This window comes from Brassica rapa, chromosome A02 (genome assembly GCF_000309985.2).
Source record: "Brassica rapa cultivar Chiifu-401-42 chromosome A02, CAAS_Brap_v3.01, whole genome shotgun sequence".
Classification (NCBI taxonomy): domain Eukaryota; kingdom Viridiplantae; phylum Streptophyta; class Magnoliopsida; order Brassicales; family Brassicaceae; genus Brassica; species Brassica rapa.
In genome coordinates, this window is record NC_024796.2 from 28,886,740 (window position 1) to 28,914,361 (window position 27,622).

Sequence of the window (27,622 nt, forward strand, 5' to 3'; positions counted from 1 at the left end):
TTTTTTTTTAAAAAGAAGAACATAAAAAGATATTCCTAATCAGTAATCACAATGGCTCTCACATGCACGAATCTCTTTCTTTTCTATACCTATTAAAGCAAAATATAAAAAAAAGCAAAGCTTTTTGGGAATCAGTGCTTTTAAATTACATTTTTTACAAGTAAATTTCCCTAGTAGATATACCACTATTTGTTGACCAAAAAAAAGATATACCACTATTTATTTTTCTAATCTAAAATTATAATTTTAATAAATTATTAAATGGAAATAGGGACATTGATGATTATTTATCTAAATGGTAGATAGATTTTTATTTTAAATTATTAGATTTTTATTTTAAATTATTTACTTATTTATTATAAAATTAACAGTTAGTTAATAAGGAATAACTGATTAATTGTAAAAAAAAACGGAATTTTTCTATTCCTTCTTTTTGGGGGAGTTGCAGAACCACCACACACGCATACACTACACACACACAAGTTGCAGGAGAAAAAGAAAAGTCGAATAAAGAAGAATAATAAGAAGAAGACGCTCTGTTCTTGAATTCTTGAATCAATCAATCAAGCTGCTAGGGAGGTGGCTGAACAAAACCCTAATCCCAATTTTCCCCGAATATGCCATTTCTGAGGTTATTTTTTCGTTATTTATTTTTTCTGATTGAGTGATTGATTTTTGGTAAAAAAAAGTAAAAAAAAAAAATTGGATCTTGAAAATTGCAGGATAGTGAGACTAGTCTTACCAGGGATCAGAGTGTTGATAAGAAGGTCGTTACTTTGGTTGCTGTAGATGCATATCCGTGATTATATTCCCTCTTGGATCTACTAGTTACTTGGTTGCATGGGGTGAGTCTGTATCCTTCTTCCCTTTCTCTTGTGTAAATCTTGTGAGAGTTGGAGTAAAGTTTTGAACTTTTAAGTATCTGAGTTTGACCCATCATCTTTTGAGATCTTGTGGCTATGTTGTTTCCTTGTTTTTGAAGGTTAGGGTAGCTACTGCTCTATCTCTCTGTATGGTAACTGTGCATATAGTATATGGTTGTTTATTGCATTTTTAAGCAAACAATATGGATTGAAATCATTTCTCAAGTCTTAGTTTTGTATCTCAATATGGTTAAGATCATTAGTGAAACTTCACTTCATAATCTCTAGATGGGGATATACATGTGACATGAATACTTATCTACTTTTATCCTTATGTTATTTTCTAACAAAGAGTCTTCCAAATTCAAATCCCTGATCTTTTTGCATTTTCTCTTGATTTCAAGAACAGGTCTCCACACGTTTTCTGCACTTCTCTTCTCACTGGCGTTTTTGTTTTATGGCAGTACAGAGGTTGTTTTGGATGCTGCAATAAACCACCGCTTATAGTTGCAGTGGATGAGCCGTCTAAAGGGTTAAGGATTCAAGGTCGTCTAGTGAAGAAGCCAAGCGTATCAGACGATTTCTGGAGCACAAGCACCTGCGAGATGGATAACAACAGCACAATGCAGTCACAGAGAAGCGTGTCTTCTATCAGCTTCACTAACAACACTGCTACTTCTGCAAGTAGTAGCAACCCCAATGAATTTGCTAACAATGGTGAGCTGTAATTTCAACTTCTCTTGTGTGTATTGGTCTATTTTGCCCTGAATCTTGACGTATTACTGCTTGGACTTTTTTGATTGCTTTTTGTTTTAGTACCTCATGGGTTCTCTGCCCTGTTTATTCTCATTCTTGTTCTTCAGTGGTGTCGTTTTACCTTACAGAAATGTTGTCTCTGATGTTTCCTCCTGGTTTAGGATTGAGCCTCTGGTTACAAACTAGACAACAGTGGCTTGCAAGTGGATCTTCTCAAACAAAGGCCAAAGTTCGAGAACCTACAATAAGGTTGGTGAAAGTAGCTCTCTTTTTCTCTTATGTATCTGCATGTCCTTTATGAATGTAGTACACTGTAGATTGTCATTCTTATTTTGAAAACATTTGCTATTTACAGAAAAGTTCATGTCCCATTTATATTATATACATTTATTGCTTATAAGAGTGTGTAAATAAGATTCCAGTTTTTTCCTGAATTCTGTTGTTAACCATACCGAACATTGTAGGATTCTGTTACAAGAATGGTGTCTTGTTATTGATTTTTTCCTCTTTAGTAGTCCTTAAGGCTCTTCTTAGGTTAATAGAAGATGAGGCTCTTACACTTTTGAAGTTGGAAAGTAGTGCAATCAGAATTATTGTCCATTTGAATAACTCTTCAACCCTCATGAGACAAGTATTTTTGATTCGTGCAGCTGGAATGCAACATATGAGAGCTTGTTGGGTATGAACAAGCGGTTCTCTCGTCCAATACCTCTCCCTGTAAGCATTCTTTCTGAAACTTTCCAGACACTTTTTTTTTTTTTTTTGTAAAATCTGATTTTGATATATATGATTAATGGTTGTGGGCAGGAAATGGTGGATTTTCTGGTGGATGTGTGGGAGCAAGAGGGCTTGTATGATTGATTGATTTGCAACTCAAGAATATACTTAATCTCATCTCCTCCTTCTTTTTCTTCTTCTTGTGTGTGTTCTTGTGTGTAATCAAACTTGGCTTCCTGAAAAGTATTTAAAATCTCAAGGAACTAAGATATTTTACCTTCAACAGGAAAATACCAATTTATATTATTTCTGTTGTTTGTGTGTTTGGTATGTGTTACACACTTGATTTATTGTAATAAACTCAGAATTGTATTATATTTTATAACCCAAGTAAATGTTTATTTTTATCCGCATAGTCTCTTGAAAGTTTGAAACTTGAGGAATGTCACAGGATCAACCACTTTGGTTATTTGCTTGAGTTGTTTCAGAGCAACAACGTTGGTCTAGTAAAGGTGAATCTGAGCGGATGTGTCAATGTTTTAGACAACACAGTCACAATGGCCAAGAACTGCAACTCAGTCAATGACCTTGACATCTCAAACACTTTGGTCTCAGATCATGGGGTCAAGGCTTTAGCATTTTCTCCCAAACCACCTGAATCTTCAGGTTCTTTCTGTTGGCGGCTACACAGCGGTTACAGACAAAAGCAAGGCATGTCTACAAAGGCTATGTTTGTTTCCACTTTTGTTTAATCTGTTAGAAGTTTCCCTGAACATACCATCCTTTGTAATATAACATGATCCTTTGATCATTTTTGTTGTGATTACAAAGTTAAATAAATGTGTCCTGCGACCAAAACTCTTACCAAAAGAAAACCGAAAAAAAGGAATCATTCAGTCGTCTCTCCAAGTATCTCTCAAAGAGTAATAGCTTTTGTCATTGCCAAACCCAAGAAGCTCCTTCAGACCAAAAGCAAAGCAGCAACCATGGACAGTGGTTAGACTAGTCCTGTTGTCTTCTGGAGAAGCTTCCAAGACATCATCCTCGTACCTCACTAAGCTTCCTTTCTCAAGATCATCATCAATCTCCTCCATTCTATTCACTTCCTCAGCTTCATTTTTTGGTCCTACCCTCTCTCTGTTATTAGTTTGTAGTATAACATATTTTAGTTAAGAATCAAAAAGTTGTGGATTATCACAAATGAAAAGTATTAATTAAACACATTGTTCATCAAGAACCAGCTATAAAAGAATTAGACTTTTTGTTTTTACTCCAGTAGACCCGTAATTAAAGAATAACCCTCCGAAAATAATTAGACTTACAAATTATTTTGTTTGGTTTTCCTAGAGTATCCCTTGTTGAATACGGCATTGCCAGACACATGGTTCTTGAATCTTACCTGAAACATATTTGTAATAACGTCTTGTTATGTACTGAATCATACACCTGCCTAAACCTAACGATAACATGTATCATGAAAAGATGGAATGATTAGATATAAAACCTCATCACCGTCCTTCATGCCATAACTTCCGATGCACTCCGTATCGGTGACTAGCTTCTGATCCCCATAACACAAGCAGAAGTGTCCCCACACGTGTGGCCTTCACCATGATAACACATTGTTTGAAATTTGCATTTACCATAATATAAGTTAATTAGTAAAAGTACCATGAGATCTTGGATGGTCCCTTCTTGGGGACGTGGCTGAAGGCCGTCTCTATAGCAAGCTTGAGATCCCTAACGGTCGCGGAGCTCGTTACGTTAACATCTTCACGTAGTAAATATAGATTAAAAATCGAAGCTAGCCAACGCCTATTGATAAGTAGTGACCACAACGAAAGTTAAAGATAATACGATGATGATGCATTTACCAAAGGACGTGCCATCTAGTTTAAGAACGGAGAGCCTAATGGGTTCGGCCGGAAGTTTGTCGTATGAAAAAGTCCGGCGACGAAAGCTTCCCATGTTCTTGAAACAAGATCAATGCAAATCAAGAAACCCTAGGTAACACGATATTAGCATCCTCTTTGATGGATTAGGGTTTAAAGATTACTTTATTTGGAAGGGATGATCAAGTGAATCTTTGTATCGGATTTTATATTCGAAGGAGTGTCTCTTGCTATTGTCTGATTCGTTTGGAGTTCGAATCAGACCGATGCAGTTTTGGTCTTGACGGAGGTTTTACGATTCTTTTGTTTTGTTTGTTATTCCCAAGATTCCTTGTTGGAGAAGTTAGGGTTGGCCGCGTTTCTTGTGATTTTCTTCTCTCTTTCAATCATTCTCTTACTAATTTTAGCATTTTCCTTTTGCTAATTATAACGAATCTTGTAATATTTAGTCTCCAGTACAAAAGCTATGGCGTCTCCTTAATAAAGTACGCCTTTGGGTTTGGACTAATAGCAAAACCATTTATTAAATTTAAATATAAGAAACATCTTGAAAATGAACAAAAAACTTCACCAAATCAGGTCTTTAAAGTCTCAACTTAAATAATGATTCGCTACACCTTTGTCTATAACTATTTGGCGCACTCGTGAAACAAAGTAACGCGTGATTCGGCCATGTATGTAGAAAATTTTGGTTCTGTTTCGGTTATTTTTTCCTGGCCAACGAAATTGTTTTATGGTTCAGTTATGGTATCTATTGATCATCGATTTATTTCCTAATAGCCCACAACTTGTTCGACTGAAACCATCGAGGAGCCTCTGTTTGGTTTGTTAAGGATTAGATGCATACAAAGATATAAAATTTTCCTTTACCCTCCTCCTAACTCAGCAATGCATTCACAGCAGCAAAACAAAATGGTTTATCTCCTCTTGACTGAGTTTTCCAAATCCAAAATGATGAAGAAGAAGAAAAACATGATCAAGATCTGACCTAATTAATTGCCCTTTCTTGTTCCACCCATTGTTTTGCACTTAGAGCTTCACTTAGTTCTTCCCAACCCTTTTCCATTCTCTGCAATTTACATAAGTTCAACGATAAAGAAAGTATGATAAGTTTCCATGTCAATATACTAGACACTGAGTCAAGATTGTTGAACAAGTACCCTTTCACAGTCCGTTGCTGTTTGTGCAACGATTAAATATATACATATATACTAGGTGGTTGTCCGCGAATTCGCGGATATAAATATTGTATAAAAATATATATTATGTATAAAATTTTGAAAAGTTTCCATGAATTTGATGTAAAAATAACTGATAAATGTTTAGTAATAACAAATATTTATCAAATTATATATGTAAATATCATATTTACTTCTCCTACATATATTATACATCTTTTTACTTTTTATTTTTATTTTTTTAATTAATGTTTGCTAATGTTTTCCTAAATTTTTACTTATTTTTTGTCAAATATTTATTTCTCTCTCTAAATAGTAATACATATTATACAATCAATAAACCAAAAATCCATCTTATAATTCTTTTCAATCATAGCATTACCCTATTCACTTTTTAATTTATTGAAATGCAAAATAATTTTTAATCAAAGTTCTCACAGGTTTCGTTCAATATAATTTGGTCAATCTTCTAAACCTAATTATCTATAAAGCATATATGATTATATTTTATATGAATATGAAATCATTATATCGATTTCTATAAATTATGTTCTATTAATTAACCGTCCAATCTAAACTAAAATAAATAAAACTAAAAATTATCGACCAAGAAAATTATTACAATTTTCTTAAGACTTCACAAATGATCCAGATGTAAGCCAAAGTCACTTAGATGACTTTTTCGTTTAATGTATATGCATATTTATATTTTTCATAAATGTTTTATAAATTCTTATAAACAATTTAAAATTATGATAAAATAATTTTGTAAGCCATGATAAATAATTTTATATTTTTTCTAATTTTTTTTAATAAAAGACTTATAAGACATATATGGACATTGTAATACATTAATTAATATAGCATCGGATTCGAAATGTTTACAGAGTTTACATGAGTGTGTAAATGTTTACTGTAAAAAAAAAATATATATATATATATAGTTCTGTTTGGCTCCTTGTGAACTCTCCAGTACATGAGCTGTTCTTGAACTTAAACCACAGGATTTATAGAATTTCAATAGTTCCACATCAGTAGCATACACGCTTCTAACTTGAACCTGCCTTGTTTCATTGTATATAAACATCATCCAGTTTTTTTGGTTAAACCTGGTGCTTTTTATCTGATACAGTAAACATTGATCTCTATTACAAATCGATCCAATGTTATTCACAAAGAATCGAACTCACCAAGCCAAGAGTATACAAGTAGAAACAGTTCTAGAGCTATGAGAAGTTATCCTCACACACACTCAGAACAAATTGAGAAGAAAAACTCTCATACATTTCAGATATTCACAAATGAATCTATTCTTCTTCTTTTATTCGAAATTCTGTTTCTCAATCGTAACAAACTTCTAACAACTTCCCCAACGGCTCCAGTAGTTGAAGAACACGTGTCCATAGATCAATGGATTGTCCACGTGTACTCTTATTCTTTCCTATAGCATTACCCTCTTTTTCCAGAGAAAAAAAAAATAGAAACAGAAACTATTCTCTCCGTTGAATATCTGCTCGTTGAAAATTGAGCTCTGAAATTAAGAAGTCATGAAATCTCTTCTCAAAATAACCATCGGTTTGGGTCACCAGCTTCTACAAAATCTTCACTAGGAAGATCTTTAGCAGATTTGGTATGGAAAGATGCATATTCTTTAGTTTTTTGATTGCATTAGTTGATTCAATATGATTAGCTCCCTCATGAGCTTTCTGATACACCAATCACCATGTTCTTAAACTTGAACAAAACTGGTGATATCTCATCTCGACGATCACACAAGACACCAACTTCACATATACATCAATAGTTCCACATCAGGATTTATTATACAGTATTTATTAATATAGTATTATTAAAAAATATGTCTATCGTATTTACTTCACATATACATCCAAATATATGTCTAGGCACCATACAATGGTGATGATTGGTTCAACTGTAGCTCTAAAAATTTAGCTGTAAAAGTTTAGCTGTATGTAGATTGGTTGTAGTTGTAAAGTTGTTACTGTAGATTTTTTTGCAGAGACTTTTGATGTAGTTAAATTTGTTGTAGCTGTAAATTATAGGTTGTAGATATTTTAAAATAAATATATGAAATATGTGATGTATATATAAATAATTAATTTTTTATCAATTAAATAATTTATATTAATATTTTTTATAAATTCTCAAAGTTTATTGTTATTTAAAATGTGATATGTAAATAATATATATCTTATTTAAAATATTTCAAAAATTTGACAACACCCAAAATTGAATTAAATATTTATAGATGTTTTTAGTTATGATTATCTAATTTATTTGATATTATAGTAATTGTTTTATTTCAAAGATTCTACAGCTTATAAAAGCAAGCTTTAAGTTTTTTACCTAAAATACATTAAACAAAATTTTACTTTAGTTTTTTTGCTGTAGCTTTAAAAATAAAGCTAAAGCATGATTGGTAAAAGTTTACAGAAACTTGATTTAAGTTTTAACTATTAAAAATAAAGCTAAAGCATGATTGGTAAAATTTAGTGATTTAAAAGTAAATAAAGCTAAAGTAAGGAGATAAAGCTCAACCAATCACCCCCAATGATAACTACTTGGTTAGCGTATTTTAGAACACTAATCTTTATATAGAGAACTGTGTTTCGTGCACCATGTGTAAAAAAAATTAAATTTAATTTAAAGCTAACTCTTAATAGATTTAGTAATTTCGAAGATTGACTAACTTTGTCTTTATACTAAGTGATATGATTAAATATATTCAAAAATGTTGTTATTACTATTGCCTAGGTTTGTGTTTAAAATACTAATTAGGAATAAATATAAATATTTATAAAAAAAATATCTTTAATATAAAGATGTTGGATTATTACAATATTTTAATCTTGACAAAATATCTAAAATGAATTATCCATGATACTATAAAGTATAATCTTGATATCATATACTAATTTTTAACTGCAATATTTTATTTTTTGAAAGATTATGGAAATGAACCTTCTAAAAAGTAATATATTCTTTGAAATATATTTTTGCCAAGATAGATGAACTTTTGAAAATTTAAACTACATATAATTTTGCAGAAAATTTTATTTTCAAAATTCAAAACATTATAAATGCTAGAATATAAAGCACTTGTTTTATTTATTGTATATAGAACAATTTAATTATGAGATATAAATATAATAATGAAATACTTTCTTATAATTTTACCGTATTTAGATAAATGTTCATTATAAACATTAAATATATTTATATATAAAATACTAAAAATAAGAAATAAAGTTAGTTGCTTTTTAATTAACATGTTCAAAGTGAAAGTTTAATATATATCAATTCCATCTCGAATTTAAATTATTTTATTTAAATCTTTTAATTATGGTAATAATTATATACTTAATATTTTAATTATGATAATACTTATATACTTAATGTTTTATATTTGAATTTCTTTAATTGAATTTTTTGTAATAAATGTGTTAAGTCATGTCATAATTAGGTAGGATTCATGTCATTATTTAAGTGAGATATCATCATTTTTTTTGCTAAAATAATTGTGGTGATGACATGTAAGCAAATCAATTGGTAAATAATATCTAGGACCACCTTATGTGTTATGTGTTAATCTCCTTTTTGAACCACCTTATGTTACAGACTCTTTCCAGTGATTTATTTTTCTTTGTTTGCCATAGTTCCAGTTGTGCAAATTACGGAGATAAATTAAGGGAAAATTGCTAAAACGGAACAAAAATTTAGGAAGGTTGTCCCTTTGGTATAAAACTTATTTTGTCCATTTTGTCTCCTTTTTACCCTTTTTATTTCTGAAACTTAATAAAATAAATAGTTTTATGAATAAAAAAATTACTAAAAATATAAACAATTTTTAAAACACTTATATACACAAACACAAATTTTTTTTTTGTTGAAAAACTTGATAAATAAAAATTTAAATTATGTTCTACTAAAAGTAGAATTCGTCTTCTACGAAAAATGGGTTAGTAGAAAACGAATTCCAGAATAAACAAGTCCATCTACGTTTTTTAGAACGAACAATCTACTTTTAATTAAAATTCTAAATATGGAGAATGTGAATTCTACTAATTGTAAAGACATCTACTTTTCTCTCGAATGCAGTTTCTACTTTTATGAAGTATTCTAAAATTTCGGGATTGTGAAATCTAAATACAACACATACGTCTACATGAGGTAGAAATTGCATTCATGATTTTTGTCATGGTTCTACTCATTGTAGAATGTGTCTTCTACGGATAAAAAAACCTGTTTTTTGGAAAATTAAGAAAGTTTCTGTTAAAAAAATATTCTAAAAATATTCGAACTTCCTAAAACGTGTTTTGATCGATTTGCTTTATCAAAAAAAAAAAATGATTTTGTCTTTTCTTCTTCAACAATATATGATTTCTTGTGATTTTCACAAACTCTTGTGTTTATATGTGTTTCATGTATGATTTTTTGTGTTTTCATTTTAGTAGACAACATAGTATGAACAAAACTCGAGGAACCAAAAACTCATCTAAGTCACAGTAAGAACCACAAAATCGCCATATCCACTGTAAGAACAAAACACTAAGAACAAAGTACTAAGAACCACTAGACTGATTGCATTCATTCTTTGCTTCTTAATTTTCCAAGAATCCATAGAATAGCCATAGAATGCTTCCTAAACAATCTATTTCAAGGGAATTTTTCTGCTTCCTGACTTCTTCCACTGTTATTTTCATACTCCTTTTAAGACTAAGAGCAGCACGATCTGCAAATCGTTTTACAGCATCAGGTGAACTTTGGGAACTGTTGTAGCAATTCTATCGAGCTCCTCGTTCTGTTTCTTAGCAGTTACTCGATCAGGAACACTGTCGTGATCAACAATCTCTTTGAGAAGTGGAGCTTCCACCATCACCTCACCAATTACTTCCTGCACACAAAAAATGAGAAAGATAAAGTGATCAAACGAAACAAAAGTATTGTGTGGATGCATAAAAAGGAAACTGAACAATGTTAGCTCCCATTCTTCTTGATCCTCGATCCCCTCCCTCGTAAGCCACTATGAAAGGCTTCAGTTTCTCAAGACACTTACGCAGAGACATTGGTGGCTTCTCATCGATGTCAGGATTTGATCCAAACAGACATCAAATATTTTGGCTCACATTCAATCTACAAAAAAAAGAGGGAGAGGAGACAGAAACAGAAAAAAACTAAGAGACTCAACATCCATTTTCATGCAAAGCCAAACATCAAAAATGAACTTTCTCCATCTTTCCTTTGACTGAAAGACAAAGTTCACTATGAAAGACTGAAAACCTCAGAGGCTGTGTTACAAATCTGAAAGAATACAAGCACAATCTTCTACGGTGTAAACCACCACAACCTATGATCTATAGCGCATGAATAAATACTAATGATATTGCTTCGTCATTACTCACTATTCCTCGTCCTACTCGAAGTTCAGTGTCTAGCATTCTCTGCATCAAACTGTTAACTTTGTTCTACACAATTATCAGAGAACCAAAAAAAGGGACAAAAACTTTACCTAAGGTGCTAGCGATGTCGGAGAAGACGAAGGGAGAGAATCACTTTCGTGTTCATTCCATAGAAGCCCTTGAATCGCCTGTTCGTCGAGAGAAACCAAACAATTAGGGTTACGTTTTTTTTTGTTCCCTTTTTGTTTTAATTTGTTTTAATTTCTTTTGCCTTTGTGAAATGCCTTTTTTTTTCCTTTTTATTAAACTTTTAAAATTCAATTAAACTTTTAAATTATGTTTAATTTGATTAATCAAGGTTAGTTTTGGAATTATAAAAACAATTATACTAAAAGGACAACTTAAAGATGATATTATACTAAAGGGACAACCATGTTAAATTTTTGTTCCGTTTTAGCAATTTTCCCATAAATTAATCACTCAAATTCTTGTTTCTGTTACTTAAACATAAGTAAACAAATAAGAGCATTTCCAGTTAGAGTTTCTTATTGGAGAAGTCTGTTAAATAAAGAAAATTACAGTAGTAATAAGAAAAGAGAAAAGGTGAGAAAAAGTTCTTAATATCAAGAAACTCTCCTCATACTCCTCTTTGACGTGTAATGTTGCGAAGAGCAGAAATAAAATAAAGTTTAATTTTTTTTTCCACTGAAATTTTCATTACTATCATAAAAAGATACATCGGTGAAATACTGAAGCCGGCAGAAAACGTAGAAATCCCCGGAAACTAAACCTAAACACGGGAAGCTATAACCCAAACAGACGTTGGTTTGCTCTAAAGATACATCGGTGAAATACTGAAGCCGGCGGAAAACGTAGAAATATCCGAAAACTAAACCCAAACACGGGAAGCTATAACCCAAACAGACGTTCGTATAAATAAAGTTTAATTACAAAATTGTAATAAAATAAAGTAGTACTATTATTATTTTTAGATACTAACCGTTGGTTTGCTCTAAAGATTTGAGAATGAGCTTTTTAACTTTTTTTCTTTTAACCAATCTTATGTGGCAGTCCAAACCTCCACCCACAACTAAACCGATACCAACTCCCGCGCCGTCCAACCTCTCTCTCTCTCTCTCTCTATGCATAAAGAGGAGAAGAAAATACCTGAGCAAAAAAATGGTGGCGTATTGCAAGGTTGTTGAAGAACAAGTCGACGCCCAACAATGCGGAGGTTCAGGATATTCTACAGAACATACGGTCATGGTCCTAGCAAAAGCTCTTGGAGCTTGATTTGAATTGAGGTTTCGATATAAATGCTTAAAAGTGTAGTTACTTTTTTTGCTATGAACCTTCCCTCTAAACGCATTACACATAGAGTCTATTTTGTTGATGCCATGCATTGCTGCATTCTTTATGTAGAAATTAAGTAATACCTGAGGTTACTGTATTGATTATAACCTGCCTCCCCAGCGAAAAGATAGCAACTTAGAGCATCTCCAATGTAAAACTCCATTTTTTCCTCCAAAATGGAGTAAAAGTGAAAATAGAGTAAAATTATTCCAACCCTACTCCATTTCCCACTCCATAATGGAGTGATGAACAAACAAAAAATAGTCCAAGAACATATTTTTATTCTTTAACTGATTGAAGCAAAGATGCACACATTCAATTCATTTATAATTTTTTTTTTGTACACAGTGGTACTCCCAAGTACCTAACCTAATAGGCAGATGGCCCTGGGGTGATATGGTTCCAGACAATGACTCAGTTGAGGCGACATCTGCAGGAGATTGACCACAAGAGAAGGTCATCAGCGAGGCACAAGTACGTTAACTTTGAATACTTGCATTTTAGGATGATAGTTAAAATAACCCCACCATTAGCTCCATCTTTATTTAGCATTTTAGAGAGAACATTTATTGCTAGACCAAGTAGACAAGGTGACAAGAGCTAGGGGTCACCCTGTCTTAACCCTCTAGTGCCTTTGAAGTGTATCTGTGAATCCTGCCATTAGAGAAAGCTGTAGTAGAGAGATACACATTGCTTAATCCAGTCAATATAAATTGTAGGCAGGTTTAGAGCGATTAGGGCAGTCTATGATGAAATCCCACCTCGAAATTGAGTCGAAAGCTTTGGCTAATATCAATTTTTTTGCACCTTTGTCCTTGTGGTAACCACTCACAATTTCAGAGGCTAACAAGGTAGTTTCCAATAACAATCTTCCTCAAATGAAAGCTGTTTGATTTGGCAGGATGGGTTTCAACTTAGCTACCAACACCAGCTTGTACAGAGTATTGCAACAAGAGATTGGTCAAAAATCTTTGATAACAGTGGCTCCAATAAGACTCGGGGATGAGAGTGAGAATTGTTGAGTTGGTGGCTCAAGGCATGAACCTTGATGTGAAGAATCCAGTGATAGCGGCGATTACTTCCTCACCAATGAGAGACCAAGCAGTTTTATAAATACCAGGCAGTGATGATGAAGATTGAAGAAGAAAAAGATTGCCTCATCATGAATCTGGCTACATCCGAGAAGTATTCATATATTTCAGAGACATGTCCACGCAGAAGATGACGTGACCAGAAGATAATGATAAGTTCTGATGGCCAGATTAGCTCCGTCTGATCTTCACAGTGCAAGAAATTTTCTAACTGAAGGAGAACTCATATGGAGGTTGAAGTTAAAATGGTCATGTTGGTGAACACTAACGTACGAGGATGAATCTTGATGCGACAGCTTATTGAACAGAAGTTGACTGTATATCTTACAAGGATTGTGTAGGAGAGCAGGTTGATCGCTGGTATTGCAGAACTTGGCTATGGCAGCGTTGTGAAAAACTCAATGATAATCTTCGAACACAAGTTCCTTAATAATATGAAGACTGGACGGAGTTGACGAAAGAAATTAATGGCCATGGAAGAAGGATTTTTCTGGTGGAAAGTTTGTTGTCATTCAAAATGGAAGAATAATCACGGATCTACTGCAATGGATGGTATTACACAGATGCAAGGATTTTGCTAATACAGAAGTCAAGTCAACGGTTTGCTACACTATTCTGAAACGTGTGAAGAAAGACAAGACAAAGACAGCAGATCATGATGTGAGCATGAATGAAGGGAGATACTGAAGCTTTGTGCTACAAGATGCTGCAGTCATGGTCCAGGTTGCTTAAGTGTGTTGTCAGATGGAAGAACTAACTTAGAAGAGAAGAAATCATGTTGTTACAGCAATTTAAGGATGAATGATCTGAAGATATGAGGAAGAAAGATTTCAAGACGTTCGGTTTACATGCAGGTTACCTTGAGACTCAAAGACTGCTTGATGTTAATCTGAGTTGCAGGGTTACTGAAATTCAGAAAGAAGAATCACTGTTGCAAGAACAAGTTATGGAGTTGAACAAGCTCTTCTACTTGGTATGGATTTTGATGAGATGGCGTCGAAGAAAGTCAGATGTGGCAGAGATTTTTGAAATGAGGCTAAGCTAATGGAACCAGGCCATGTTGAAATGAGGCAGAAGTGTTTCTACAAGGAATCTCTTGGTTTTATATGAATATATAGGGAGAGAATGAAAGTGTGCTCAAGCAGGGGGAGCGTTTGAGTTTGTAATTGCTTTCAAAGATGAGCTTGAATTCACATATTCATACATAAAGGGGGAGAATGAAAGTGTTAGATCTTAAGTGTGTACTTGGATTCTAAAACCCAGTCATCAAGGGGGAGAATGAAGAAGCATTGCTGATCTGGTTTTAGACAACCTGCTGGAACAAGATGAACTACATCTTAAGGGTTCCGTTGAAGCAGAGATCATGGACATTATGAAGCATAGATACAAGAACACCACAAGTACATAGATTGTATGTAGTACGTGATGTGTTGTCTGAGAGAGGTATTAATGAAGATGATATACAAGTGCAAACAAAGACATTACGGCAAGGCTGATACATCATGCACGTGTGGAGCTATAATAATGAAAGAACATGTCTTATCATGTTATGGTGTAAGCTAGGAAGGAACATGGAACCCAAGCTCCGACACAACAAATCTTGCACATTCGTAAGGAGTGCTGATGTGAGGCATGTATTAGAGGAAAACGGCAACATGGATTTCAAGTTAATGAGAAAAGTCATGCTGGCCCTGGTGATTTGTAGTAAGCCCAATTCCTTGTTTAGGGTTTTGGTTGGAGTATAAAGAGAACAAGACGGTGATAGGGCGTCTGGAGTTCTATTGAAGATGCACATAGATGTGTGTCGTCGTCTTACTAGCCAGTTGAGCTGTTGGTAATTTTGTTATAGAAAATTATACTTGTCAGAGAAAACAATGACTAATAGTTACTCTTTATTGTAAATTTAGTTAAGAATGATTGGCCGTTATCATATAGCAAAGGTCTTTTCTAATAAATGAGTTTTGGACGTGATCCCGGAAATGTAAGAAACATACCCTATTAACAAATTCTATATGTTCTACTAGGAGAAATCCGCGCTTCGCGCGGGATATGTTGATAATTTATTTTAAATGGTCGTTATAAAGTGTTGAGGTTTGTAGTATTCTGGTTCCTGTTGCATTTTGTTTTTTGTAGAATTTTTTTTGAGGTGTGTGATGGATTTTGTGTGCCTTTGTAACGTATTCTTTTGAAGTGGGAAAGACGTATTTTTTTTTTTGGATGTTGCCCACGTTTACAACTATTAACTCTTAATTCATAACCTCAAACCCTCGTTCTTAGTTGGGAGGAAGTTAAAGTAATGTTAGAAATGTTGTAGGAAATGGTAATGTTTAAAATTTTATCCAGAAATTATAAAAGGTATACGGAGCCTACGGTGGCATATCTTGCTCAAATATTTATTTGTATTAGCAGCATGAGTCCGACCCAGTTTAAATGTTGTTCAGGTGATATGTAGCTGTTGGTCTTATACTCCTATAATTTCCCAAATTAACATTCAAGTTATCTGTCTGTTTGGTAGTCACTGTTTGTGATTTGTGAATCTTTTTATATCTCCGACATGGAGTGTTTTTCATGGATGGTCTTGATGAAAATTTTAGACAACAATTAATTTGTCTAAAATTAATGAGTAGACTATAACAAAAAATGCATACCAGTTTCCATGATTTTCTAGTTTCTTATGTTTCCTTCATATAAGCATAGGAAGATTTGGGAGATCGAAAATTACACGTTAGTTGTAGCAAAAAAACAAAAAAGAGAATTACACATTAGCCCCATCCGTAATTAATGATGTTGAGTGATAAGTGAGAGTCTCGAGAAGTTGAGACCTTCCAACAATCCAGAAGTGTCATCAAAGTCTCTAAACTCACTGAATCTCATAAAAGAGTTTTCCATCCGATATAGAAACAGAGGCCCGAAAGTACAAATAAGAAAAACAAAATTTTAATTACATAATATAGGTGGCCACTTTCGGAATAATAGAAGAAATCATTGTTCTCTTCTTCTGCATCGTCTGCTTCATCACCTTTGGAGGCATATGCGGAAACCACAACCGCTCTACTTAGCCATTGCTAGGTTTATTTTACATATGCGAAAGGATTAATTTGTCCAGAACTTTTATTCCTATCTTCTTGACGAAAGCTGCATTCTGGTTTCAAGCCAGAATTTTTCGTGTGAGGGTAGTGGATACTTGTCCCAATTCATAAATAATAAAGTCAAGATCTTCAAGGCCACTTCGGCACACCAGAAACCACTCTTTTTCATAAAAAGCAATTAAGCAATCCACTTTTTGAGTTGATTAGTTAACAAAAAGAAACTATATCATCAAACGAAGACCTAAAGATTAATTAGCATATTGATCCCAAGCACTCTATCTAAGCCTGGGACCAGTTCCTGTAGCAGCTTCATATGTGCATTAAGCTTCTCCCTTCTTGCCTATAATCCGAACATTAGTACTGAATTAGCAATTAATCAACTGATTAAGATCAAAAAATAAAAGAGATGTGCAAATAAGTGGGATGCTACATTACTCGTTCTGCTAAGCTATTTGTTGCTTTACCACGGCGAGCTCTAACATGAAGATATGAAAAGCCTCTCTTTTTCTTCCGAGCTTTTGTCCTATAAGGACATGTCTCAAGGATTCATCAATCACTGGCTTGATAAAATGTCACCAAAACATCTCTTGTGTCTCACCTTCTTGTCGAGTTCTTTTCTCTTGCGAGACCGATTGTTATGGCTAGTTCACGGGCTATGATCAGAAACCAAACACTGAGATGAATCTGTCTCACCGGAGATGTTTCCGATTTACTGCTGCGGTGGGATATCTAAACCGATTCCATGACGATTCAAGACCTATTGATTCCTGGAACGGCCAACACCACCGTATCTAGCTCCGAATGCTCCCGTCAGATACATAAACAGTTACAATTCTGAACAACAACACTAAGAACTCAGAATCTCAGAGAAATCCTCCAAGGAGAGAGAGAAAAAACCATCTTTAGAGAGGAGAAAAGCATACAAACACCGTCTGTAAGAAGATTCACACACATTCAAATTCGTGGCTAAGGTAGTTGAGGACGTGTTTAATGGGAAGCTGTCTTGTTTTGGATGGATGGAAACTGAATAGGTATGCCGGCCTCTGCATCTCAGCCTCTCTAATGGCGAGAAGAGAGTATTTGACCACGTGTCTCTCTAAAAAGAGAGACAAAATCTTCTTTATATAATAAGATGCTTATACATTCAAATTTGAACATACTTGCATAAGAAAACATAGACTAACCAAAAAAAAAAAAAAACATATACTAACCACAAATCTGTTTTTAGGAATGCATAGAAGTGAATTGATGAGAATGGGAACGACAATCACTTAGATAAGATAATTCTTTTTTTACCAAACATAAAATAATTTATATATGACACAAAATTTCATTAAAATATATATACTAATTAGTGTGTTGAATTTTTCAAAAAACTCATATATTAAAATTGTTTTAGACTATATTTTTATACAAATTTTTTTTCTTCATTAATATTTAATTATATATTGTTTTATTTCTTAATTTTTGTAATAAAAATATTATTTAAAGATAACAACATAATATATAAGTATTATCTTATTTTTTAGAAATATAAAATATTATTTCAAGATAACAACAAAATATATGAGAATTAACCTTTTAGAAATTTAATATTATTAATATAAAATTTGTTTTTAATTAAATTATTATATATAAAAATTTATTAAAGGTAACAATGACATTAACCAGTTTAATTTTTAATGTGAGAGCTCTAGATTCCAAAAATTTACTTCGCAAATAATAGTATAGATCGATAGATATACAACAATAAAACAAAAACGAAACTTGATTAAAACACATAATTTAGAGTAAAAAATCACAAAATAAGCTGTGATGAAGGTTGTCTTGTAACTGCAATAACCTAAACAATGTTGCATCCCACCCACCCATTAATTACAGGGAAACCCAATAAACGACCCATGAGAGAGCCCATTTGTAATGTTGGTTAAGGTCTTGCCCAATAGAAGCCCTAGTCGACTCTGAAAGGTCGGGTCGGGTGTAGACCAATTCAGATTGAACGATGATGAGTCCGAGGTCTCGGGAGGGAGAGCCAAAGTCTAATTTTGGCACTAGCCTCTGCTTGGTTTTGAGGCCGTGATCCTGTTGTTGACTTATCTTTAGTGACACGTTCTGAAGCCAGAGGAGCTTCATCGCATTCCTTTCCAAAGGAAAGCATTACACATAGAGTCTATTTGTTGATGCATTGCATTGCATTGTTTAGGTAGAAGTTAAGTAGAGATTACTGAATTGATTAAAACCTGCCTCCCCGCAACTTAGTAGTCCAAGAACATACATATTTTTATTCTTAACTGACTGAAGCAGAGAGGCTCACATTCAATTCATTGATAATTTTTTTCTTTTGTACACAGTGGTAGTCCCAAGTACCTAATAGGCAGATGGCCCTGGGGTTACGATACCAGACAATGACTCAGTCGAGGCAAGCCCCGACAGTCCTTGGAAGTCTCTTATCACTTTGAGAATCCCTTATATTGAGCCATCCGAGAAGATAAGAAGGTCATCATCAGCGAAGCACAAGTGCATTAACTTTGAATCCTTGCATTTTAGGATGATAGTTAAAATAACTTTGAATCATTGCTAGACAAGAGGGGTCACCCTGTCTTAACCCTCTAGTGCCTTTGAAGTGTATCTGTGAATCCTGCCATTAGAGAAAGCTGTAGTAGAGAGATACACATTTTGCTTAATCCAGTCTATATACACTGTAGGCAGGTTTAGAGCGATTAGGGCAGTCTATGATGAAATCCCACCTCGAAATTGAGTCGAAAGCTTTGGCTAATATCAATAACAATTAATATTTTAGCAGAAAATGTGATTAGTATAAATTTATATAAACATGAGTCATCGAATTGATGTTGATGTTAACAAGTCAATAATAATATATTGATGCTAGACAGGTCAATAATAATAATATTAAATAACATATTTTGTAGCACTAATACTAATAAGTAATTTGAACTAATAGCATTTCTATATGTGATGCAATACAATCTTTTTCTTGCTTCAGTTCATCTCCACGTCACCATCCGGGAAGATCTGCGGTGATGTCTGTTGCCGCTCCCAGCAACCGTAGGTCAATCCGCGGCATATGATAATCAGCAGGATCACGCCAATGATGAGTGCCCGGTCCAACATTTTCAATTTTTTTTTGATGCCCTAAGCTCACTTAAAACTTTATGTCTTTGTTGTTCATGTAAAATTTTTTTTATGCCCTATATACAACTAAAAATTTCCCTTAAATATGATGCCCTAAGCGGCCGCTTCCCTCGCTTGTGCTTAAGACCGGCCCTGCCCAAGCTCCTACGGTGAGACTGCTGTCACCACGAAAATCCGGTGGAGCATCTGCAAATCCCATCTAACACAAAAAAAAAAGAGAAGAAAAAGTTAGTAAGGAAAATCTGTATTAATAGTCTTTTTATTGATTATTAAGCAGAAACTATATTAATAGTGTTCCATTTGTTTCATTTTGTAAGTGACAATGGACTTTATCTGTTTCTTTAGTATTTATCCTTATGCTGTTTTAAAATAACAAAAGTAAACTATATCCATAGACAAACAGAAAAAAAAAATACTTTTCTTGATTTCACAATATTCAGTCAAAAGCTGTACTAAAGAACCTACTCACCACATTCTCACAAAGAATCTGAGGAACCTAAGCATTACTTGGCGTCACACATCTTGGCATCTTAAACTGTCCACAACTATCAGCCACATCAACATGGCTTGAGAAGTCAATGACTTCAATCCTTTTCTTCTGAGAGTCTCTTCTGACAGCTGAAGGCCTCGTTCAGTGTTCTTGTCGATGTTGATGGAGAGAATCAGGTTCCTCCTGCATATGAACTTGAGTTGTGGAGTTTTGTTGTAGAAACCAACGATCACACCCCTGCGTAGTTAGTAATGACAACCTTCGTACTCCTGCTTGTCCGATGTTGACTTCGGTTGAACCAACCGGTCCCTGCTCTTCTGTTTCAGACAGAGGGGAGAGAAACTCGAAGTAATGTAGCTTCCTCTGGAGACATGACAATCTTGGTGTAACGTTAGCAGCAAGCAATCCACCCTTCCGAGCTACCGAGAGGTAGATCAGTAGTCATGATCCCATCCATAAAACATACTAACTTTGCTCAAACTCAAACACTTGGTTCTGATCGTCTCGGCTAGCATCGGTGTAGGAACGATTCCTATCTTGAATCTACTTGGATTTGAAATCAAACAAAGAACAATCAAGAACGAAATCAAACAAACGAGGTTCTCTCTTCCCAAACGTGTTCAAAGGTTCTAAAGGCATTTGACAAGACCGTGAGCTAAGGAGGCAAAGACGTATATTGAACCGAGTTAGGGTTATATAACTCGACCGAGTTACAAACTAAAGCTGACTCAGCAGGCTGACACCGCCTGGAATCGCTGATTTCTCTCCGGCAGTGTCTCCGTCGGGTAATTGGACCGCCGTGGGAGAGAAAAGGTTGAGGGAAGGAACTTAGTACGGATATATATATAACGTTTTCTTAGCTCGCGACGGAACTCACCGAGTCAAGGTGGTCGAGTTGATCTCGGAAGTTGACTCATCACTTTAACTCGGAAGTTGATCTCGGAAGATTTAGATTAATTCAACCCTAATATTTTTTTCTAGAGAAGAAGGAAGATACTACTAACCTTTAATCCATGCTTTAGTGATGATAAAAATGTAAATCAACTGATTAATTGGTGTACAAAGGAGTTAAACTTAAAACCAAAAGTCTGACATGGTTACCTGAAAGATTAGGCCGTCGGGGCTTTGTGTGAAAGCGGTGATGGTATGAAACTCTTCTCAACCGCAGAAAGCAACAATTGAGAGCTCAGAGGGTTTACTTGCAGCACAAGAGAAACTTTGGTTTCATCATTAAACCTTGAATACACGTTTTTTTTTCCAAAGAGGGATGATTAGACGGTGCCAATAAGGCCACGTCATCAAAAGTGTGATCTATAGAAGTTAGGATCAATCGAAAAAGAAAATTATAAAAAAATATTATCTTCTTTTTACAGCACGTATTCAAAACCTATACTATATTTTTGTTTAACCTATCACACGCTTTCAGTCGTTTTATCAAAATACAACTTTCACAAAACTTAAAAGAACAACAGAATCTGATAATTGTTTCAAACCTGCAATATTACTCACTTTCTTCCCCACAGATTTTTTTGGCATCTTCCCCTAAATTTCTCTAAGTTCTTGGTCTTATTCTCCTTATTGGTTCAACAAGCAACGCAATCTGATAATCATTTCAAAACTATGATGTTACATTTTTACTCACTTTCTTCCCCACAGACAGTGCCATCTTGCATTAAATTTCTAGGTGTTTTTTGGACTTATTCTCTTATAAGTATAAGTCTATTGATATAAATAAAAATAAAAACCGTATATAGCATAATTAAGCATGCAAAGTTTTCAATAATACACTTTTACCAAAAGCCGACAATTCTTTCTCCATCAATCTTCTAAGCACTCTTTTGAGCTTCTCTAGCTTTCAACCGCAAATCTACAATATTTTTATATATGCCAGTTGATATCATAAGATCAAGACCCCTCGTAGTACGCCGAAGATTAGTTCATTTAATTGACGTCTTATTTTAAATAATTATTATATAGACACATTGTGTTCGAGCGCTGGGTAACAAACTGCTAACAAGGCTATTGGTTTCATTGAGGTATATATAATATTCTCATAAGTACAGGATTGGTTCTTACTTACTGGTCATTGTTGATTTGGTTTGTTTTTTGTAATTTAAATTTTGGAATATAACTACAGGCGATAATGTTAAAAGAGAAGAAGGTGTTAAAGGTTATTGGAAAGGAAACCTACCTCAGGTACTCTCACTCTCTCTTTATATATATACAGGTATGTCCCAAATGTAATTTTATTATTCATAATCTTATTAGCCTTTTGAATGTTCCAGGTGATAAGTATCGTACCTTATAGCGCGATCCAGTTGTATGCATATGAAACCTACAAGGTTTGTCACATCTGCTTCTGCTTTTCATTTGACAAGTTTCAAAACTGTCTTTTTATGTTTTTTTTTTCTTAATTCAGAAACTCTTTAGCAGAGAAGACGGTGAATTGTCTGTTCTTGGAAGTCTTGGTGCTGGTGCTTGTGCTGGCATGACCTCTACTCTGGTACTTGCTATCCCTTGGATACCATTTTCAAGAAACGGAAGACTGATCTGAACGGTTTATCCTTAAACCGTTTTGTAGGCATCGTTGAGCGTGAAGGAGTTATTGGCTTGTACCGTGGCTTTGTCCCCAATGCCCTCAAAAGCATGCCAATCAGCAGGTATCTCATCTTTCAGATATATATACTTGTGATTGCGAACTCAGCAACTCCCCCTCCTTCTAACACAATCGAATGAATGAAAACTGAAGCAGCTGTTAAAGTTTGATTCTCCTAATGTCTTCTTTTGCTATCTGTGATTTTTAATTGAAGGCATTAATTAAACCCAGATAAAAACATTAAGAATAAAATTTCACAACATTTTTCCTTAAAACAAACCTTAAAATCATATAAATATCGTCAATTAGTTTGAATCGGAAAATCATTATGAAAAGCGAGGAAGAGTATCACAGATACCACGTGGCTTTATAACATCACAAGAAGAATTTAAATGTAGCCAATCAGAGTAAAGCTAATCTACTTGTAACATTCACAAGATAACTTAGGATTTTCAATTAATATAAGGTAGAAAGTGTTTTGTACCGTCAGATGGATTCGTCATTTTGATCCAACGGTTATGATCACCTCTCAAAGATTAGACAGCTCCCATCTTATAAGTGTAACTGAAGTAGATTTTAACAAGACAGAAGTGTCTTTGTCAAAACGTCATTATAGTGTTCAAAAAAAAAAAAAAAAAAACAAAAGTCAAAACGTCATTATAACATAAAACACCACCGGAGATGGCCGCAACTCCCACCGCCGCCGCTGCTTCGTCCTGAGTGGCTTGATGGTTCGTTGGTTGGAGATTACGTCTTTGATCCTTTCGGTTTGGGTAAACCGGCCGAGTATCCCCAGTTCGATATAGATTCGCTAGACCAGAATCTAGCTAAGAACCCGTACGGAAGTGGCCGCCCCCAAGTCGACTCCGTTTCAACCGTACAGCGAAGTGTTCAGAAAGGTAACGCTTTTTCTGGAAAAATACGATCTAATGAAAATGAGTAATGTAAGGCGTTAGACTTATTGGTAAATTAATATTTTTGCGTTTGAGATATTATTTATTCTAAGTGAAAGAACCAAAAATTGCAGGTGGATGAATCGCGTTTTCCTTTTAAAATTGGTTTTAGGCTTTTGTTACTTTGGTCTTTTAACCTGCTTGGCCCATGACACTATTATTGGCCTGGTTGTCATTTTCTGTGGCCAACCAAGACTGAACCTGATGAATCCTCATAATTTTGTGCGGGAGGAACGCTTTGCTTTTGAAATTCACCAAATAATGATAGAGTACACAAACCCGCTTAGAAAGAACATCTCTGAGGCTCACTATGGGATACCACAAGGGTTTAGAAATGCAATGGCCTAGCTTCATTGAGAACATGTATTCAAACTTGTCTAAAGATACAACAAAATTTCCATCATTTTTTGTGCCTAGGCCGTTTATTTGTTTTATTAATGATAACACTATTTTCATTCTGTTATCAATCACACAGTGTGATTGAGAGTGGAAAAGCTGAGCTTTGCTTTTGCATTTGCTCTGAAACGAGTGTATAATTTCCATTCTTCTAATTCCCTTGCGAAATGTTGTTTAATAAATTAAAGGATTGTTGGTCTGGTTCAGAGCTTCATCAAACCTGATCGAACTACCCAATTATATCATTTGTATTTCAGACAAACCAAGCTTATGTCGAGCAGAAACGAAATACAGTTCCAATAGGGGGGGCTTTGCTGGTTTTGTTTTTTTTTTCTCTTGTTGATATGTTGCTCTCTTTCTCAACTTGTGGCAAATCAAACTTTGTAGGAACAAAATTGACATGGTCAATTGTGGTCTTGTGAAGTGAAAACATGATCTGTTGTTTTTGTCTATTCTCCATTACTCTTTCGTCCTTTAGATATATATATTTATGAAGTACTAAATGATCTGTGCATAAGCAGCAAGACTTTAGGAACAAGAACTTGTGTATACACAAAAAGTATGCAGGACTAACACACTATGGCTGTGGAAAATATGTGATGTTTTGTCTTTGTATTTGAGTCGCCAAGTCTTAGGATACCTCTTGTACTTCTTCTTACTTGTGACCCTTTTGAGAATTTTGATCCCACAGTTGATGTACACAAAAAAGCTTCAATATAGTTGTCTCATTATTTGTGTGTCTGAGGCTAACATCCGTCATCTTATTCACACCGGCGTCGTCCTTACCGATGATAATACGCACCAAAGCATCAGACCCAGAAACATCATTGGCAACAGACCACATTCCATTAATCTTCTCCACCAGTATGTCGTCATCCTCATGCACATTGTTCCTCATCAACAAAGGTTTATTTCTTATCTGCAGCCAACCCACTCTGATTGCATTCTGATGAGATAGTAATCACGTTAACATTGGTCAACGAACGGGACCTGGTAAGCAGTGTCTCATTGTTCTTTTAATTATTTATTTTAATGAGTTTTGTTGTTAATAGTGGAGACTGATTCTTCCTAATGTTTAGGAACTTAATCATCCCACTTTTCCCATTTCATCGTTGTATATCATGATCCCACAATTGCTTCTTGTAACTTTTATCTATTTATTAATTATACGAGTACAAGATAAGTTAATTTTGTTGTTTTTGCTGCTTTATAATCATGAAATGCATAATACTTTACAATCGTTAGTTGTGTTGTTAATTTCAAATCGAAAAAAAAACTACTGAAAATCTTTAGATCTTTGAGTATTAAATATCTAGGATGAATAAATTTTGGAAATTGTTTTGTCATAACTACCTCTTATCTATTAAAGTAGATTTTATCTGTTAAAATAAAAGTTATGAATTATTTCATTTGTGATTTTTGATTTTGGACCATTTTTTAGAATATCATCTTATCTATTAAAATAAAAACCATGATTTTTTCAAGTGTAATATTTTATTTTAGACTATCTCCTAAAAAATTATTACATTTAATGGTTCTGTCGTTTTCCATATATTCTACCTAATAATGCAAAATACTAAAACAAGATTTACCTACAATCTCGCCGCTCTATACTTTTTCTCTTCATTAACAATAGTCATCTAAAATAAGCAAATGATTAATAAAGGTACCAGCATTTATTTCATAGGCATAAAGGTACCATCTTAAACTTCTTTCGTTTATGTTCAATTCTTTTTTCATGAAATAATGAAGCTTGATCTCTCTTTTTTTCAATTCTTAAATTACACGAATCTAAAGCTTGATTTTATAACATAATTTTATAAAGCATACATTTACAATCACGTAAATGTCATGCATTCCATAATATGTTTTTCATTCCACAAAAATTAAAAGTGGTAAACATGTAATTTTCTATTCTAAATTTACGTCAGCTAATATATAATTACCAAAATGAAATTTATATAACACTCAATTATATAAAATAATTTATTTTGAAATCTCTATCTGCTTGAAATTTATATAATACTTATTATTTATTTACTATATATATCTAAAAATAGTATAATAAAATGTCTATATATTTTTGAAGAACAAAAAGATTACAGAATACGAAAATATATTATAGTTATCAACGGGTTTTACTGACAAATAAATATGAGATGACAAATAAACATATTAACTCATATCCATTATAAAATATTAAAACAAATTTTGATCAATACAAGACACGTTAAAAATGAATTATCTCATTTGAGTTATAAATTATTACAAATAAGACTATAAACAATGTGTGTTTCAAAAAAGGTGTTTCAAAAAAAAGACTAAACAATGTGAAACAAGTTAAATAAACAAATATATTTTTTGTTAATAAAAAAATAATTCATTTTACACTATTAAAAAGAAATCATGAGTTTTTTCATGTGTAATATTTCATTTTAAATTATTTTGACACACAATTGTGTATATGATAATCATAATAAATCAAGTCAGAGAAACAAATATTATTGTATGCCTAAAATCGATATAAACGCCAAACTGAAAATGGTAAGTTTTGTAAGAGATATTTGAATCATATAGACTAATAGAGGACCCGTGGGCGACAAAGAAATGAACTGAATATTTGATGCAGCATGGATCCTTCGAACTTGATATTATGAATATAAATGACAGTGATGGTATAGCTATTGGTATTTGAAAGAAAACTATGTAAAATTGTGAAACTAAATCAGTCAGCTACTAATTAATAGTATATTTTGTTTTTATCTGAGCTATACATAGATTCTAGGGATGATTTCACTAAACCCCTTTTATTACTGTCCATATTTTTCTCTAGATTTTTGCTTATTTTTTCTATATTTTTGCTTGTTTTTTTATTCATTTTAGCTGCTTATGAACCTCGAGAAACTACCGATCATCCTCATCCTCAACTACCAATCATCCTCATATATTTTGATTTCTTACGCACGTTTTATTTCGTTCTACACTTAAATCAATTTATCTCTGTTTACGTGTATATATAGCTTTTCAAGCTGATTAAGGGTTTGATTGATACCGTAGTTAGATAGGCTGAAAGCTTTGTCATATCCAATCACAATAATAATTAAAACATATGAGATAGCATTAACGGGTTTGATAATGTTCTTTAAGACATACTTTGGATATCATGTATGCATTTATCTTTCCCAAGTATTTATTCTATAGTCTAAATATTTCTCTTGCGGTGTGTAGTGTTCATTTTCTTTTGAAACATCAATAAGCAAGTCTTATTTGGATACCATAACCAAATAACAAAACCATGTTCCAGAGCAAAAAACTAATTGCAAGCAACGGTCGTACTAAATTATATAACTCTGATAAGAGATGTCTCGGACCGAGTTAGGGTTATATAACTCGACCGAGTTAGGGTTATATAACTAGACCGAGTTACGAACTAAAGCTGACTCAGCTGCTGATTACCCTCCGGCAGTGTCTCCGTCGGGTAATTGGACCGCCGTGGGAGAGAAAAGGTTGAGCGAAGGAACTTAGTACGGATATATATATATAACGTTTTCTTAGCTCACCGAGTCAAGGTGGTCGAGTTGATCTCGAAAGTTGACTCATCACTTTAACTCGGAAGTTGATCTCGGAAGATTTAGATTATTTCAACCCTAATATTTTGAGAGAGCTCAGAGGGTT

The 27,622-nt window shown here is 33.7% G+C and overlaps 2 protein-coding genes and 4 long non-coding RNA genes across 11 annotated transcripts; 3 read left to right on the forward strand and 3 right to left on the reverse strand.

Annotated features, from left to right (window-relative positions):
* The first annotated feature begins 382 nt into the window (after nucleotides 1-382).
* On the forward strand, nucleotides 383-2,743 carry LOC103854758. 6 transcript variants are annotated; one of them, XM_033284593.1, is made up of 6 exons: nucleotides 383-631; nucleotides 723-845; nucleotides 1,273-1,580; nucleotides 1,748-1,868; nucleotides 2,270-2,336; nucleotides 2,427-2,743. In XM_033284593.1, exons 2-6 carry the CDS (start codon nucleotides 841-843, stop codon nucleotides 2,478-2,480), a joined length of 555 nt encoding a protein of 184 aa, XP_033140484.1. In that variant the 5' UTR covers nucleotides 383-631; nucleotides 723-840; the 3' UTR covers nucleotides 2,481-2,743. The 6 variants fall into 6 exon arrangements, with proteins under 6 accessions (XP_033140484.1, XP_018511686.1, XP_033140487.1 ...); XM_018656170.2 differs by having other exon boundaries at nucleotides 1,781-1,868; nucleotides 2,427-2,737; XM_033284596.1 differs by having other exon boundaries at nucleotides 1,333-1,580; nucleotides 2,427-2,737.
* LOC103854760 lies at nucleotides 856-17,828 on the reverse strand. The gene is made up of 3 exons (XR_630592.2): nucleotides 16,795-17,828; nucleotides 7,800-16,699; nucleotides 856-1,090 (listed from the first exon to the last, which is right to left on the reverse strand). It is a non-coding gene; the product is annotated as an uncharacterized LOC103854760 (long non-coding RNA).
* LOC103854759 lies at nucleotides 3,100-4,517 on the reverse strand. The gene is made up of 5 exons (XM_009131722.3): nucleotides 4,211-4,517; nucleotides 4,008-4,107; nucleotides 3,841-3,940; nucleotides 3,659-3,735; nucleotides 3,100-3,473 (listed from the first exon to the last, which is right to left on the reverse strand). Exons 1-5 carry the CDS (start codon nucleotides 4,302-4,304, stop codon nucleotides 3,230-3,232), a joined length of 615 nt encoding a protein of 204 aa, XP_009129970.1. The 5' UTR covers nucleotides 4,305-4,517; the 3' UTR covers nucleotides 3,100-3,229.
* On the forward strand, nucleotides 5,751-26,276 carry LOC117131822. Its single transcript, XR_004455219.1, has 2 exons — nucleotides 5,751-5,971; nucleotides 23,910-26,276. It is a non-coding gene; the product is annotated as an uncharacterized LOC117131822 (long non-coding RNA).
* Nucleotides 19,154-23,283, reverse strand: LOC117131825. Its single transcript, XR_004455223.1, has 2 exons — nucleotides 23,083-23,283; nucleotides 19,154-22,793 (listed from the first exon to the last, which is right to left on the reverse strand). It is a non-coding gene; the product is annotated as an uncharacterized LOC117131825 (long non-coding RNA).
* Nucleotides 22,858-23,801, forward strand: LOC103854761. The gene is made up of 2 exons (XR_004455208.1): nucleotides 22,858-23,497; nucleotides 23,626-23,801. It is a non-coding gene; the product is annotated as an uncharacterized LOC103854761 (long non-coding RNA).
* Nucleotides 26,277-27,622: the final 1,346 nt, after the last annotated feature.

Bases quoted from the DNA above. Each gene is read 5' to 3' on its own strand.
- LOC103854758 (XM_033284593.1), top strand. The intron at 1,581-1,747 runs GTGAGCTGTAAT...TTTACCTTACAG, and splicing joins CAATGAATTTGCTAACAATG to AAATGTTGTCTCTGATGTTT. The intron at 2,337-2,426 runs GTAAGCATTCTT...GGTTGTGGGCAG, and splicing joins CTCGTCCAATACCTCTCCCT to GAAATGGTGGATTTTCTGGT.
- LOC103854759 (XM_009131722.3), bottom strand. From the start codon at position 4,304: ATGGGAAGCTTTCGTCGCCGGACTTTTTCATACGACAAACTTCCGGCC. The intron at 4,108-4,210 runs GTAAATGCATCA...TACTACGTGAAG, and splicing joins ACTAGATGGCACGTCCTTTG to ATGTTAACGTAACGAGCTCC. The intron at 3,941-4,007 runs GTACTTTTACTA...ATCATGGTGAAG, and splicing joins GGACCATCCAAGATCTCATG to GCCACACGTGTGGGGACACT.